The sequence below is a fragment of the Myotis myotis genome, unplaced genomic scaffold (genome assembly GCF_014108235.1).
Source record: "Myotis myotis isolate mMyoMyo1 unplaced genomic scaffold, mMyoMyo1.p scaffold_m19_p_2, whole genome shotgun sequence".
Taxonomy (NCBI): domain Eukaryota; kingdom Metazoa; phylum Chordata; class Mammalia; order Chiroptera; family Vespertilionidae; genus Myotis; species Myotis myotis.
This window is the reverse complement of record NW_023416324.1, coordinates 69,994,748-70,011,451: the sequence shown is the minus strand read 5'-3', so window position 1 is coordinate 70,011,451 and position 16,704 is coordinate 69,994,748. Positions and strand designations below refer to the sequence as shown.

The window sequence follows — 16,704 nt, the reverse complement described above, 5'->3', positions numbered from 1 at the left end:
ATAAATAAAAGAATCTCAAGTTAGAGAAATAAAAATATTTTTCATTATAATATTCAACAATATTTGTGTTTTCAATTTGTACATATATATGTTTTGACTAACATTTACAGTTATTTTTGTGAGCTCTACAGTGGACTTAACTATGCTCTTTTTGGTAAACATATATTTTAAATCCACTTTGGGTTAATATGCATGGATTTTAGCATAAGTAATAATGATTAGGCTAACATAAAATTGATAATAACTTGAGTAATAACTAAATCAATATGTCTTTTCAATTGTTACAATTAGGTAAGCATTAAGTTACATATACTGCATCCAAGAAATCCAGCCAAGTCTAAAATTTTCCCAGAAAATTAGGAGAATGAAAGAACAGAATCCCTCAATTAATAGTAACAGCATTACTTCAGATCACTTACTTCATGCAGTCAGCAAAAAGACTTTCCACTCCAACTGAATGAGCGATAATCAGGCATTCTAGTATAGATGCCAAGCTTCTGAGGACAGGCTGAAATTGATAGAAAGCACTATTTTGTTCTTTTTCAACTTACAGAAGCTAAAAGTATTTGATTCATATAGATCAGGGGTGGGCAAACTTTTTGACTCGGGGACCACAATGGGTTCTTAAACTGGACCAGAGGGCCGGAACAAAAGCATGGATGGAGTGTTTGTGTGAACTAATATAAATTCAAAGTAAACATCATTACATAAAAGGGTACGGTCTTTTTTTTTTTTAGTTTTATTCATTTCACCCATGGGCCGTAGTTTGCCCATGGCTGATATAGATGATCTGATATATATACCCAAGTTGCAGAATAAATATGTGTAATTTAAAAATCTGTTATTCTTTTAAAAGGAAGTATTACTAATAACTTCTAGTTTTATAGAACAGCATTTGAGTTCTTTTAGCTGCCAGAATGCACACAATTTCTATTCTAATTCCAAGGGCTAAAGACAAAGAGAGAATCATAAAAGCAGCAAGAGAAAAACAGTTAGTTACCTACAAGGGAGTACCCATACGACTGTCAGCTGATTTCTCAACAGAAATCATACAGGCCAGAAGGGAGTGGCAAGAAATATTCAAAGTGATGAATGCCAAGAACCTACAACCAAGATTACTTTACCCAGCAAAGCTATCATTCAGAATTAAAGGTCAGATAAAGAGCTTCACAGATAAGGAAAAGCTAAAGGAGTTCATCACCACCAAACCAGGATTATATGAAATGCTGAAGGATATTCTTTAAGGGATAAATACCACATGATCTCTCTCATTTGTGGAATATAATGAACAACATAAACTGATGAACAAGGACTGATCCAGAGATGGAGAGGCATTGATTGGATTGTCGGGCCCTGGAGGGAAGGTAGGGGAGGGTGGGGGTAAGGGGGAGAGATCAACCAAAGGACTTATATGCAAGCATATAGGCCTAACCAATGGACATGGACAATGGGGGGGGTGGTGAGGGCATGAGCGGGGGGGTGGGTGGGGTAGGGGATAACGTGGGGATAAGGACACAGATGTAATATCTTAATCAATAAAAATATATTTTAAAAAAGAATATAAAGCCCTAACCGGTTTGGCACAGTGGATAGAGTGTCGGTCTGTGGACTGAAGGGTCCCAGGTTCGATTCCGGTCAAGGGCATGTACCTTGGTTGCAGGCACATACCCAGTAGGGAGTGTGCAGGAGGCAGCTGATTGATGTTTCTCTCTCATCGATGTTTCTAACACTCTGCCCCTCTCCCTCTCCCTTCCTCTCTGTAAAAAATCAATAAAATATAACAAAAAATTAAAAAAAAAACAATATAAAAACAATGTACAGCTTGGCCAGTGTGGCTCAGTGGTTGAGTGTCGACCTATAAACCAGGAGATCACAGTTCAATTCCTGGTGAGGGCACATGCCTGGGTTGTGGGGTGTGCAGGAGGCAGCTGATCAATGATTCTCTCTCATCATTGATGTTTCTTTCTCTCTCTCCCTTTCCCTTCCTCTCTGAAATCAATAAAAATATTTAAAAAAATAAAAATAAAAACAATGTACAAAATGGAATCTGTACAAATACACAGTATAGGATCTTTTTTTAGACAATAAATTTATGTTTACATAAACTAAAATTTAGAAGTATTTTAGAAGAGAAATATATTCCACCCCAAGTACATGCTATAAAGAGAAGTGGTAGAAAAAAGGAGTATAATTTCAGGATAAAGAACCAGGGGAGCACTGTGATAAATGTACCTTGGTAAATGTAGAAGGGAACCTGGGTTCCTGATTTCCTTTCTCTTATTTCCAAACCCTGAGTCCCAGATGTACATTTCTCCATCTTTGAATTGTATAGGATACTCCTGTATCCTCTCAATAAACCCACCTCAATTTTATTTAATTTAAAATGACCTTAATGTCTGTGTTTTGTTTTGTTTTAAGTATAGCACATAAGTTATCTGTCAACTAAAGTTCCCATTAAGTTAACTTAATATTTTTAAGATGTAAACACTTTACTGTCAGAGTTAAAAATCTAATGAGGTACCATCTCACACCTGTCAGACTGGCTATCATCAACAAATCAACAAACGACAAGTGCTGGAGAGGATGTGGAGAAAAAGGAACACTTGTGCACTGCTGGTGGGAATGCAGACTGGTGCAGCCACTATGGAAGACAGTATGGAGTTTCCTTAAAAAACTGAAAATGGAACTCCCATTTGACCCTGTGATCCCACTTCTAGGAATATATCCCAAGAAACCAGAAACACCAATCAGAAAGGATATATGCACCCCTATGTTCATAGCAGCACAATTCACCATAGCTAAGATCTGGAAACAGCCTAAGTGCCCATCAGTAGATGAATGGATTAGAAAACTGTGGTACATCTACACGATGGAATACTATGCTGCTCTAAAAAGGAAGGAACTCTTACCATTTGCAACGTCATGGATGGAACTGGAGAGCATTATGCTAAGTGAAATAAGCCAGTCAATGAAGGAAAAATACCACATGATCTCACTCATTCATGGACAATAGAGACCATTATAAACTTTTGAACAATAATAGATACAGAGGCAGAGCTGCCTCAAACAGATTGTCAAACTGCAGCAGGAAGGCCGGGGAGGGTTGCGGGGCAGGAGGTAGGGGGGTAAGAGATCAACTAAAGGACTTGTATGCATGCATAGAAGCATAACCAGTGGACATAAGTCATTGGGGGATAGGGGAGGCTAGGGGACTGTCTAGGGCGGGGGGATAAAATGGACACATATGTAATACCCTTTGTAATACTTTAAGCAATAAAAAAAAAATAAATAAAAAAAAAAAAATAAATAAAAATCTAGTAGGTAATAATGTGTGACTTTAAGGCACAAGTACTGGGTAAAGATTTTTGAAACTCAATAATTACCTTCTGAAAGAAATTACAGTAATCTCTTCTTAAAATATAGATTGCTACTTCTTTTAATCCTTCTAGTCCATACATATCAGCCATATTGAGTATTTTACTAAAATAAAAATAGATATGGTATTAATTTTCCATTTTAAAAACCAAGGCAAATACATAGTAATTTCCTACTAATATATAGTGTGTTTTAAAAAAGAAAGACCTAAATTATTATTATTAATTTAATTATAACTTTCTGCCCCACATAATAAATAATCTTTATGGATTACAAAAAGGCCAAAAGTTGAAAGCACTGTCACATGATTTGAATAGTGAATAACAAGAAATAAATTTGGAGATGTTTCAATCAAATTCCTCTCAGAATCGCAGATATATCTCAACATCCAGGAAACTGCTTTGAAGGCTATTAAAGTTATAAAGTCTTTGCAACAAATCTGTATAATACAAGTTTTGGGGTAGCAAATTGATACTTATCAGATTGAAATGCGTACGAATGACCCTAAGACTAGAGACATCATGAAATTATTCAAAACGCTTTCAGTCACTTCTTTTATTGGGCAAATATTTGTGAGCACCCATACATACTTTAGGTACTTAGGAAACCAACAAGCCTGGAGAGCAAGATAAATTCATATAGGTTTCCAGGGGGGAAACTTCAGTACTGAATCTTTGTGACTCATGATACTTTCTTCTCCCAAATCATATTTATTCAGTTTGTAAGTAAACGAACCAATGAATATTTACTATTAAAAGAGCAGCTTTCACTTTGATGTTAGAACAGCAATAAAAGGAGAGCACATGCAGAAAATCAGATGACCAGGTACATTTCACTCTCCAATAGAATTTCAGCAGTTTAAATGGCATTTCACTATAGGGCACTTAAGAATCACATCATTGTTGGTCTTTAAAATGCCTATATTCTTAAATTAACTTTAAGGTTTTTCTTTTTCTGTTTTAAGAGACATCCTAACATTAAAAAATAAAGTAATATAATAATTGTTCAAAATTTGATAAAGGTTCAATCAATTTTGTTTTATAAAATCCTCTCATTTATTTTCCAAAACAAATATAAGGTTTTTCTAACATAATTTAAGTCTAATAAAGACTTTTCTTAATCTTATTACTGTGAGTTGCTAGAACATTTTTTCTTCTAAAAACAGTAACATTATTTTTAGATATTCCCAAATACACACAAGATATGGCAAACCAGGTAATAAAAGTGAAGCTTCTACTTCACTGATACTTTGAAACATAGCTCAACAAAGCAGAAGCCAAAAAATATTAATACTTTTATATTTAAAATAATTAAAAAATAATACATACCCAACATTAGCTTTGTCTGGAAAGTCCAAAGTTCCTCCATATATAAAATACATCATAACATTCATTTCCACATGGTTTATACTGAAAAAAGAAAGGAAAACTAAACGCAAATCCAGAAATAATTAAGGTTTAACTAATATTAATTATACATTCTATTTTCCCATAAACTTTTAGCCAAGATAAAGTTTTTTTTGTTACATTGTTTGTATTTTATACATTTTGTGTGTTTTTTAAAATATATTTTATTGATTTATTACAGAGAGGAAGGGAGAGGGATAGAGAGTTAGAAACATCGATGAGAGAGAAACATCGATCAGCTGCCTCCTGCACACTCCCCACTGGGTATGTGCCCGCAACTAAGGTACAAGCCCTTGACCGGAATCGAACCTGGGACCTTTCAGTCCCCAAGCCGACGCTCTATCCACTGAGCCAAACCGGCCAGGGCAAGATAAAATTTTAATCTCACTTTTATCTAAAGAATATAGTCTTCAAATAACATCCATGTAGGTATGCCATTAATTTAATATGAAGTATGATTGCAGCTATGGCTTTTTATATGTTATAAAGTGTTATGAGCAAATTATCACACCACTGATTACTTATTATTTATTATGGTTTAGCCTCACATTTTCTCTCCTCAGTTCTATGACAGAATCCTTTTGATACCGTTTTAGTAAACCCAGTTATCAGTTATTAATTAACAGGGAAGGAACAAAGGGAAGGCAAATATTATAGGCATGCCCAGTAAATTCTGGGTGACATAGGGAAGGTACTTGTCAGTCGCACCTGGGAACAAGTCATTGGGCAGAGTAGGTGTGGTCACTGCAAGCACAGGAAGACTTGAGATACATAAGCTCCTAAACAAAGGAGTGCCCTCTCTTGTCTCTTGCTTGCTCTTGTGTGCTGGGCTCCTGGCTCTATTGTTGCAGGGGGTACACTCCCCTGCATGTGCCCACACAATGGACTGATGGACTGGAACGAGCCTGATGCTGTGCTGGACCCAATTCCAAGATGGAATGGAAACTAGACTCTGGCTTTGCTTCTAGCACTGCTGAATCCCCAGTTGCATATCTTCTTGGGCTGGTTTAAGGGAAATGGGACTTTAGAAACTGAGGGATGTAATTCCACACAAATGAAAGCTTTCGACCACATCTCATCCTCCCATGGGAGCCTCCGGAAATGCTTATTCCAGCAGCACCCCAAGAACCCCACTCACCAGCAACAGAGAAAGGCATTCTCTGATAACAGTTTCATATGGGTTTCCTGCCTAAAATAATCTCCTTGCTTTCCATTTCCCACACTGCCATTAGAGTGACTTTGCTAAAATATAAATCTGATATAGTCCTTCCATTTCAACAATTCTCCATAGTCCACAAGAAAAAAAGTCCAAATTCCTTAGCGTGGTGTACAGTATTCATTATCATCTGACTTCTGGTTCTTCCTCTCTAGCAGCTGTTCCAAGAAAAGTGAACTACTTATTTCCTATACCAGAACTACTTGTAACTCCTTATACATCCATGCCTTAGCACATACTGTTCACTTGGCTGAAAATGCTCTCCTGTTGCCCGGCTGGTATGGTACAGTGGTTGGGCGTCAACCCATGAACCAGAAGGTTATGGTTCAATTCCCGGTCAGGGCACATGCCTGGGTTGCCAGCTCCATCCCCAGTAAGGGATATGCAGGAGGCAGCGATCAATGATTCTCTCTCATCATTGATGTATCTATCTCACTCTCTCCTCCTTTCCTTTCTGAAATAAACAAAAATATACTTTAAAAAAAATCCTCTCCCTATTTACTTCATTCAGACACAAGACAGGTGATTCTTTATCTCTGATTTTTTTCCTTAGTGCCCTAAGGTAAAAAAATCACTGACTGTTAAACACAATAATAACTAACATCTAAATTGAGCACTTATTATGAGCCAGTCACTGAGCTAATAAGCATTTTGAATGCCATTAGCACATTTAATCATCATAACAACTCAACAGTAGGTACCATTATTAGTCTCATTTTATAGATGAAAAAACTGAAATTAAGTAACTTGCCCCAGGTCAAATGGATAGTGATGGATTGAAATTTAAATCCAGGCAGACAGATTCCAAAGCCTGGGCTCTTAAGAAGTATGCTATATATACTTTCATTATCACATGTATCAAACTGACTTGTAATATCTTTATTTATCTATTTGTTTCTCCTTCTAGACTGAGTTATGTGAGGAGAGGGTTTGTATCTTAGTTATCCTTGCATCTCTAGTAGCAGCAGAACGTCAGCATTGATTCACTATCCCAGGATAAGAAGATTTCCCATTTCCTACATAGCACTGGAGCTATGCAGTAGAATCAGTGCGAGGACAGTGCTGATAAGACACCCATGGTTTGTTAAGCATAGGACCTACATATCTGCTAAACTTTAAGGAATGAATAAAATGAAGAAGGCAAGAAGATAAGAAATGGAGTCCCACAGAGCAGTATTTAGAAAGGTGTTTGCTTTGATTCTATGGCCTTAAATAATACATGCTTAATAAATGTTTAATGAAATATTTAAATAAATGGCTTATTAGGGCACTTATAGCATCTTTCAAAACCTTCAGAGGAACACACTGAGTTATAACATATATATATTTTTATTAATTTTATAAATATAAATATTTCCTTGCTATGGCTAAGTACTGGTTTCTACTGTTTCAAAATTCCAATCTTTAATACTTAGAAAAAAAAGTCAATTCCTAAATGTTCTCATTTATATACTACGGATATGACAAGAATAATTTTGACATATTATCTATAGCCTATTAATCTAAATACTAGCATAATTACTAGAATGTATACTATTCCATATACTTTTTCTTAAATATCAAGAGCCATTCTTGTCAATGTTAATGAGAATTAGCCATTTATGTTGAAAGAATGGTTTAAGACTTGACATATTTAAGCAAAAAATAATGACTAAATAAAAACAAAAGTAGTTTTATTGACATAAATAGCAAAATCTAAACATGAGTCTATATATCAATATATATGATAGCTATAAAAATAGCAAGAAACCATTTTCCTGCTGTCTTGACAGATGTTTTACTAAGACATTCTCAGTATTGTGTTGTAAGTCATTTGTATTTTTACTAAAAGTGTCTGAAAGACATGATCAACTGACATAAAAGAGTAACAAGTTACTCCAATAGCCCGCAGTTTAAATGGGAAGAGTTAAAGCACTATTTCCATTTAAACATAATCAGAATAGAAGCTTGTAGGAGATGAAAACATTACATATACTCAGAGTCAGAACAAAGAAAAATGTATGAGGATAGAACTCTAAGATCAGAGAGCAAACATACTCCTATTCTACTGAAATCTCTGTGCTTCCAAAAGTTCCAGGTCCCTATGTGTGTGGGTTAAAGTAACATATGGACTCCATTCACTCGTTCATTCATCTGTTCACATTCAATATTTATTGAATGATAGGCTCTATTCTAGACCTTGAGGATACTAGAAGCTTGCATTCTAGAAGGAGGGCATGGGCAATAAATATGTAAACAAATATATAAACAAGATAATTTTAATAGTGAAAAGTATCATGAAGACAATACAACAGGATAATATAAAGGAGAGTAACTGGAAAGTTTGGCTGTAGCTACTTTAGTTGGGATAGTCTGGGGAAAGCCCAGGGACCAGATCATGCAGGGTCTTGTGGGTTATGGTAAAGATTTGGATTTAATTCTAACTGTGATGAGCAGGCACTGAGGATTTTAATCAGAAGAGAAATATGATCTGATTTATATTTAGAAAGATCATACTGAAGGTTCAGAGCAATCTCCAGAAATCTCCTAAGGGAGAGGAGACAATCCAATTTCATGCTTCAAAGCCCCAAGCCACCACTGGAGGACATCTATGTATAGAAAATGGAAATATGTGAGGTTTCTTTACAGAAATACTGCTGTGCTTCAGCTTCCAGTATAGGAATTGGTAAATCTCTCTCTTCTTCCACCAGAACAGGAGAACTTCTTCCAAGTATACCCTTCTACCTCCCAACTCTGGAGCATGGGTAGAAGTAGGGTTGTAGGACTCTACTATTCCTACCTCAATTTGTTGAAGGCTGTCTCACTTGAAAAATATTACATGCATTATGTCTTTGAGTTACTACTCATTAAGAACACTGTGGTTCTTTTCTGTGAGGACAGACAGGATTTCATTCTAATCTATTGCAGAAAACATCCTGCAGACATGTAACACTGGCCCAGTTCCAAGACAGGCTGCTGATCAAGCAACGCAGGCACTGCTGTCCTGGTATCGGTAATGACCCTCACTTGAACCCATTTCTCTCTAGAAAATGAGAACAATCTAATTTAGGAGGGAAATAAAAAGATAAGACAAGTATTATTGAGCACTACATCCTATGTACCAAGCACTATGCCAGGTTGTTTCCTTGCGGTATTTCATTTAATCTTTTCAACAACCTCAGAAAGTTCAGGGAAAGTAAGCAATGTTCCTAAAGTCATATAAAAAGTTTGGACTGGATGTAGGAGTGCCTCTGAAAATACCAGAGCCCATTATCTTTCTACTATACCACACGACCCCCGGAAACATCTACCCAGCTTTACAGTATAAGTTAATATGAAAACAGAATTTGTTATAATATACAAATCCCTAAAAGATGTGATTTTTTTAAAAGTAAAATTTCTAAATCCCCTTTACTTTTCCAATGGCTTTTATTAAACCATGATACTAATAACATTTTAGATAGTAATTTGAGACATTCTCCTTTCATTTTAGTGTTAGAAAACCTTGCTTTTATTACTCAAGGTAAGAGAAATGGAACTCAGTTCCAATGTGCTAGCATGAGAAGTGAAAAAGCCAATTGGGAGTGAGCCCTCACTGCTGATACAGCAGCTCTGGGTAAGATGAACCAGTAGGAAGCAGAGCCTTGCTTATACAACAGAAGTGAAGAGGAAATACTGAAAGAGGAGTGAGCCTGGTCATTGGTGGCATTACTGCACCAATTTGGATGACACTTGAAACAAATTTGGTTTCTTCTATTTGGCTTTCCCTTGAATAAGCTATTACAGTCTGTCAGTAGTAGTCAAGCCATATTATAAAGGTAAATATTTACCCATTACCTCCATCAAAATCAAAGATGGGGAATTACAGGTGAGGGAATAGGGACCAATAGTTGATGCCACTAATTCTTTCTTTTCTACTGATGGCTTAATAAAGAGACATCATTTTTAAAAGTCTGTGTATTTTGAATGTTTAATCTAATGGCTCATGAGGGTTGATTAAGGACTGCCTTTATTCCTATTGCTAAACTCAGAAGTAACCTTGAACAATATAAACAGATAAAGGTGGAGCCGCTCTGCTTGAAGAGGCACCCTTTCCAAAGGCCTTCCTCTCAGACCCCAATCCCACAGCTGTGCTCCCTAACATACCCGCCAGGATCTTTAGGGTCCTGTGAGATAAAATTTGAAAGTCACTGATTTAAACAGTGGAGGGCTGGTTAGCTAGCTCAAAAACACATGCCAGCAGGGAGCTTCTAATTTCTTCAGTGGCTGTGATGGAACAGGCTCTGAATTAAAACATGAGATGCATAGTTAGCATAAGCACTTATTCACCCAGTGACCCCCAGGAACACATTTAACGTATCTGATCTTGTTTTTATCTGCAATATGTGACTAGACCTGCTCTCTCAAAGACTGATTCTAAAAATGAAAGGGCATAGTAAATGTGAAAGAAGGCTAGAAAATATATGGTAAGATATTATTACTGCTGAGGACAGAATCTATTACTGCTGGAGACAGAAACAAAGATATAAAATAAAAGGTAGCAGGTAGTAAAAATTGTCACTAACTGTACAGGAACTAAGATTTCTTCTAGGAAAAAATCAGACATGTGCTTTCTATAAAATTACTTTCCCCCTCTGTGGAATAAGGTTCCACAATCATATGCTTTTGTTTGAGAATTTACAAATAATATTTCAACTATGTTTAACAATAATTAGCACTATGCAGTACATTTATACCTAGACTAAAGGCCCGTTACATGACATTCGTGCACTGGGGTGGGGAGGGGTCCCTCAGCCTAGCCCGCACCCTCCTGCAGTCCAGAACCCCTTGGGGGATGTCCGCCTAAGGCAGCAGGTGGACATCCCCCAAGGGGTCCTTAGCGCTGCCACGGAGGTGGTAGAAGCTCCCGCCACTGCCGCTGCACTCACCAGATGTGAGCCCGGCTTCTGGCTGAGCAGCGCTTCCCCTGTGAGAGTGCACTGACCATCAGAGAGCAGCTCCTGCATTGAGCATCTACCCCCTGGTGGTCAGTGCGTGTCATAGGGACCGGTCGTTCTGCTGTTCGGTCGATTTGCATATTAGGGTTTTATTATATAGGATTGCAGCTATTGTTACCATTTTTTACTTACAGCATAATTTTTTTTTAAATTTTATTTTTCAATCACAGTTTACATTCAATATTATTTTATATTAGCTTCAGGAAAGTAGTTAGATATTTCCAGTACCCACCTGGTAGCATACATAAGTTATTACAATATTATTGACTATATTTCCTATGATGTATTTTACATCCCTGTGACTATTTTATGACTACCAATTTTTACGTTTTAATCCCTTCACCTTTTTCACTCAGTCCCCCAAATCTCTCTCCCCTCTGGCAACCATCAGTCTGTTTCTGTTTTGTTCATTTATATTGTTCTTTAGATTCCACATATAAGTGAAATCATATGGTATTTATCTTTCTCTGATGGGCTTACTTCACTTAGCATACTACCCTGTAGGTCATCAATGCTGTCACAAATGGTAAGATTTCATTCTCTTTTTTATGGCTGAGTAATTTTGCATTGTAAATATGTACCACAGCTTTTTCATCCACTTGTCTACTGATAGGCGCTTGAGTTGCTTCCATATCTTAGCTATTATAAATAACACTGCAATGAACATAAAGGTGCATATATTCTTTTGAATTAGTGTTTTAGGTTCTTCAGATATATTCCCAGAAGTGGAATTGCTGGGTCATAAGGCAGTTCTACTTTTAATTTTTTGAGGAAACTCCATCCTGTATTCCTTAGTGGCTGCAAGTCTGCATTTCCACCAACAGTGCATTCCCCTTTTCTTCACTTGATGTCTGTTGATTTACTGATAGCCATTCTGACAGAGTGAAGTGATATCACATTGTGATTTTACTTTGCATTTTTCTGATGCATAATCAGATACTTCTTTTGACCTTTATCTCACTACACAGAATCACATGATTTTTAATGAATACCAAAAGTTGTAGTCTGAGTCAAATTAGTGTTTTCTTTCCATTTACATTTTTATGGAATTCAGTTCTAATAAGAGTGGATTCATAGTTTTAAAAAATGATTTCTAAAACATCTGAAACATAGTCCCTGAACAAGTTTCCAAAATTACACCACAGTAATTATCCCTAGGATTGGCACACATAGAAAGACTCTGGCCCTAGCAGACTTGGCTCAGTGGATAGAGCGTCAGCCTGTGGACTGAGGGGTCCGGGTTTGATTCCGGCCAAGGGCACATGCCTGGGCTGCGGGCTTGATCCCCATTAGGGGGCGTGCAGGAGGCAGCCGATCAATGATTCTCTCTTATCATTGATGTTTCCATTTCTCTCTCCTTCTCCCTTCCTCTCTGAAATCAATAAAGAAATATATTTAAATAAATAAATAAATAAATAAATAAATAAATAAATAAAAGACTCTGGCCTCTGCTGGCACTATCCTTATATTCAGGGGTATTTTAAATTCATCAGAAAGAAAGAGATCTTATCAGTAGGATACCTATATCTTTCAGGTGGTTTTTCAACAGTGATGATAAAATGTCATCAATTCATCCATCTACACATTCCTTTTTTTTTTTTTTTTTTTAATATATTTTATTGATTTTTTACAGAGAAGAAGGGAGAGAGATAGAGAGTTAGAAACATCGATGAGAGAGAAACATCGATCAGCTGCCTCCTGCACATCTCCTACTGGGGATGTGCCCGCAACCCAGGTACATGCCCTTGACCGGAATCAAACCTGGGACCTTTCAGTCCGCAGGCCGACGCTCTATCCACTGAGCCAAACCGGTTTCGGCTACACATTCCTTTTACCTCAAGGATAATAAACTTTTTTTAGCTCGGTGTTTAAAATCTTCCATAACCAGAAACTACCTGATTGCCACAGGAAGCGGGTAAAGAGGTGAATAAAATGGTTAAAGATGGTCAAAAGGCACAAACTTATAGTTATAAGATAAATAAATCCTGGGGTTGTAATATATGGCATGGTGACTATAGTTAACAATACATATTGTATATTTAAAAGTTGCTAAGAGACTAGATCTTAAAAATTCTCATCACAAGAAAAAAAATTATAACTATGGTTGGTGATGGATGTTAACTATCATTTCACAATATATACATATAGTTAATTATTCATTGTATGCTTAAGAATAATATTATGCTATATAATAATATCTCAATAAAATATTAAAACAATATTTTTTTCAGAGAGAAAGGGAGAGGGAGAGAGATAGAAACATCAATGATGAGAGGGACTCATTGATTGGATGCCTCCTGCACGCCCCACTCCGGGGATCGAGCCAGCAACCCAGCATGTGCCCTTGACTGGAATCGAACCCGGGACCCTTCAGTCCCCAGGCTGGCGCTCTATCCACTGAGCCAAAACCAGCTAGGGCTCAATAAAATATTTTAAAATAAATGAATAAAAGAGAAGTTTAGCTGGAAAGATAACAGGGTTACTTAGATGAAACATTACTTTTTTCCTTTTTCTTTTTGTTAATCCCCACCTGAGGACATTTTTCCCATTGATTTATAAAGAGAGTAGAAGGGAGGGAAGAAGGGAGAAAGTGAGGGAGGAGGTCAGAGAAAGAAACACTGGTGTGAAAGAGAGACATCAGTTAGTTGCCTCCCACATGTGGCCCTGGTCAAACCTGCAGCCCAGATACCTGCCTTGACCTAGGAATTGAACCTGTGACTCTTCTGTGCACAGGTCGACACTCTAACCATTGAACAACACTAGCCAGGGCAGCAAACATTATTTTTTAAATATCATCAAAGCAATTCATGTTATATTTTGATGCTATATTAGTGAAAAAATAGAAGAAAAATAAACTTTCCATATATAAGTATTTTATGCATGTGAGGGGCAAATTAGTTAGGAAGGAAGTTTATTTTAGTAGTAATATCAAGTAAAAACTTGGTGATTTTATATATATCCTATATAATAAAGAACTAATATGCTAATTAGACCAAACAGCAGAACAACCATCTAGATGACCTTCCAGACGACCATCTGGATGAAGCCGGGGCTGCGAGGGCCGAGCCCCTTGCACGAATTTCATGCATCGGGCCTCTAGTAGATAGATAGATAGATGATAGATAGGCAGACAGATAGATATTTACATCCTACATTATTTCTCTTTATTACCATTTCATTAGTATCTAGTCTTGTTTTTTCTTAAAAATCACATACACTGTAATAAAAGAATATACACGATTTCATGGATACATAATTGAAATCACTAACACTGGCAGTTGCTGAAACCATACTCAAAAGTTAGGCTGCTATATGTGTATTGAAATTATGGTAGTATAATTAAAATGTAACCATGGCATAAAAGAAAATGGTTTGGGCTCTCTTTTATATGTGTTTCATTTCTTTTTTTTTTTTAAATATATTTTATTGATTTTTTTACAGAGAAGAAGGGAGAGGGATAGACAGTTAGAAACATAGATGAGAGAGAAACATCTATCAGCTGCCTCCTGCACACCCCCTACTAGGGATGTGCCCACAACCAAGGTACATGCCCTTGACTGGAATCGAACCTGGGACCTTTCAGTCCGCAGGCCAACGCTCTATCCACTGAGCCAAACCAGTTAGGGCAATATGTTTCAATTCCATTATGTGAATAAAATACAAAAAATAAAACACATTACATATTCTTACAAATGTTTCAAAATTCTATGCTTTATAGAGAGGAGTTTGGAGCATATAAGATCTTCCAAATTTGGAAACTACCTGGTTGCCAGAAGCAGGTGGTATAGGGCAGTGGTCAGCAAACTCATTAGTCAACAGAGCCAAATATCAACAGTATAACGATTGAAATTTCTTTTGAGAGCCAAATTTTTTAAACTTAAACTATATAGGTAGGTACATTGTTATTAACTTAATTAGGGTACTCCTAAGCTGGCCTTTGCTAAAAGCGTCCTCAATCTGAGGGGTCGATCTCAGCGAACGTACCCCCACTTCTTCTAACACCACTTCTTCAAAATAGACTCGCCCAGGTGGAAAACTGACTTCTGCGCACGGGCCACGAAGTTTCAATCGCACTGTACGTGCACACCCGCACGTGGTATGTTATGGAAGAGCCACACTCAAGGGGCCAAAGAGCCGCATGTGGATTGCAAGCTGCGGTTTGCCGACCACTGGTATAGGGTGAAGGTAGTCTAAAGGAACTTTTAGTTAGTAAAAGGAAGCAGATTGTTGTAACCTAGAAGGCTCAAGATTATATGCCTGTGTGACAAATACAAATCCAGTAAGAAATTATGAATACTTTCCATGCACCCACTGTTATAGAATTGCCAGTATCACCATTCCATGCCTAAGCCTCTGGCCAAAACTGACCCCAGCAAGGAAACATCTCTGGTGAAAATGATGCAGAATTGAGAAACTCCCTCAGAACTCCCAGGCAATTTCCCTGAGAAAGCCCTCCCCAATACTGAACACTATAGAATCTTGCAGTTATCATCTGTGACCAAAATGTTCCATTTCACCATTTACAGAAATGGTCCATTTCATCTTTTTTTTTTAATGTTATATGCAATAAACTTTAATATTTCAAGAGGAAGTAGTTCATCTCTTAATAACTGTCTTGGAAGTTTAAATAAAGTGCCATCAATTATATAGATTCACCATTGTACTATCATAGATCACTGAAATCCACACCTTTCCAAATTATTCTTTAAAAAAGAAAAATAAGAAAATATAAAAAAATAAAAACAACAAAAAATTTTAAAAAAAGAAAAAAGAAACTACCTGTCACAGACTGAATATCTGTGTTCCCCCACCCTCCCAAATTCATATACTGAACCCTAACTCGCCATTGTGGCTATATTTGGAGACAGGGCTTCTAAGGAAATAATAACAAAAACAGATCCAGAGACAGAGAAGCATCGATCAGACCGTCAAACCTCAGAGAGAAGGTAGGGGAGGGTGGGGGTAAGGGGGAGAGATCAACCAAAGGACTTGTATGCATGCGTATAGGCCTAACCAATGGACCAGGGGTGGGCAAACTTTTTGACTCGAGGGCCACAATGGGTTCTTAAACTGGACAGGAGGGCCGGAACAAAAGCATGGATGGAGTGTTTGTGTGAACTAATATGAATTCAAAGTAAACATCATGACATAAAAGGGTACGGTCTTTTTTTTTTAGTTTTATTCATTTCAAACGGGCCGGATCCGGCCCACGGGCCGTAGTTTGCCCACGGCTGCAATGGACTCAGACACCAGGGGGGTGAGGGCATGGAGGGGTGGGGGGACAATTGGGGGATTAAGGACACATATGTAATACCTTAATCAATAAAAAAAAAATAAAAAGGTTAAATGAGGTAATCAGGGTGAGGCCCTGCCCTGAGGTGGTTAGATTATGCTAGTCCTTATACTAGTAAGAAACACTAAAGCACTCTCTCATGCTCACCTTCCTTTCACCTCCCCGCCCCACCGCCATCACTGAGGAAAGGGGATGAGCACACAGGAAAAGCGGCTGCCTGCAATCGAAGGACCCATAGTAAGACCTCTCACTAGACACGAACCTTGTTGGCACTTTGAATTTGCAGAACTGTGAGAAAATAAATTCTGTTGTTTAAGCCACCTAGTCTGAGAAGATTGATACACTACCTCTATTATTACTAAACTAGAGGCCCAGTACACGAAATTCGTGCATGGGGGGGGGGGTCCTCTCAGTCCAGCCTGCACCCTCTCCTATCTG

General features: G+C 37.4%; 1 protein-coding gene across 2 annotated transcripts in view; it reads right to left on the bottom strand.

Moving 5' to 3' along the window:
- The window catches only part of BTBD8 (BTB domain containing 8), a 98,901-nt gene that overhangs the window by 28,267 nt on the left and 53,930 nt on the right, over positions 1 to 16,704 (bottom strand). For both annotated transcript variants that reach the window (XM_036351673.1, XM_036351674.1), the window contains exons 6-8: positions 4,704 to 4,784; positions 3,384 to 3,480; positions 420 to 508 (exon numbers count right to left, since the gene is read on the bottom strand). In XM_036351673.1, coding sequence (XP_036207566.1) covers positions 420 to 508; positions 3,384 to 3,480; positions 4,704 to 4,784 — 267 coding nt within the window. The remainder of the gene's footprint in view (positions 1 to 419; positions 509 to 3,383; positions 3,481 to 4,703; positions 4,785 to 16,704) is intronic.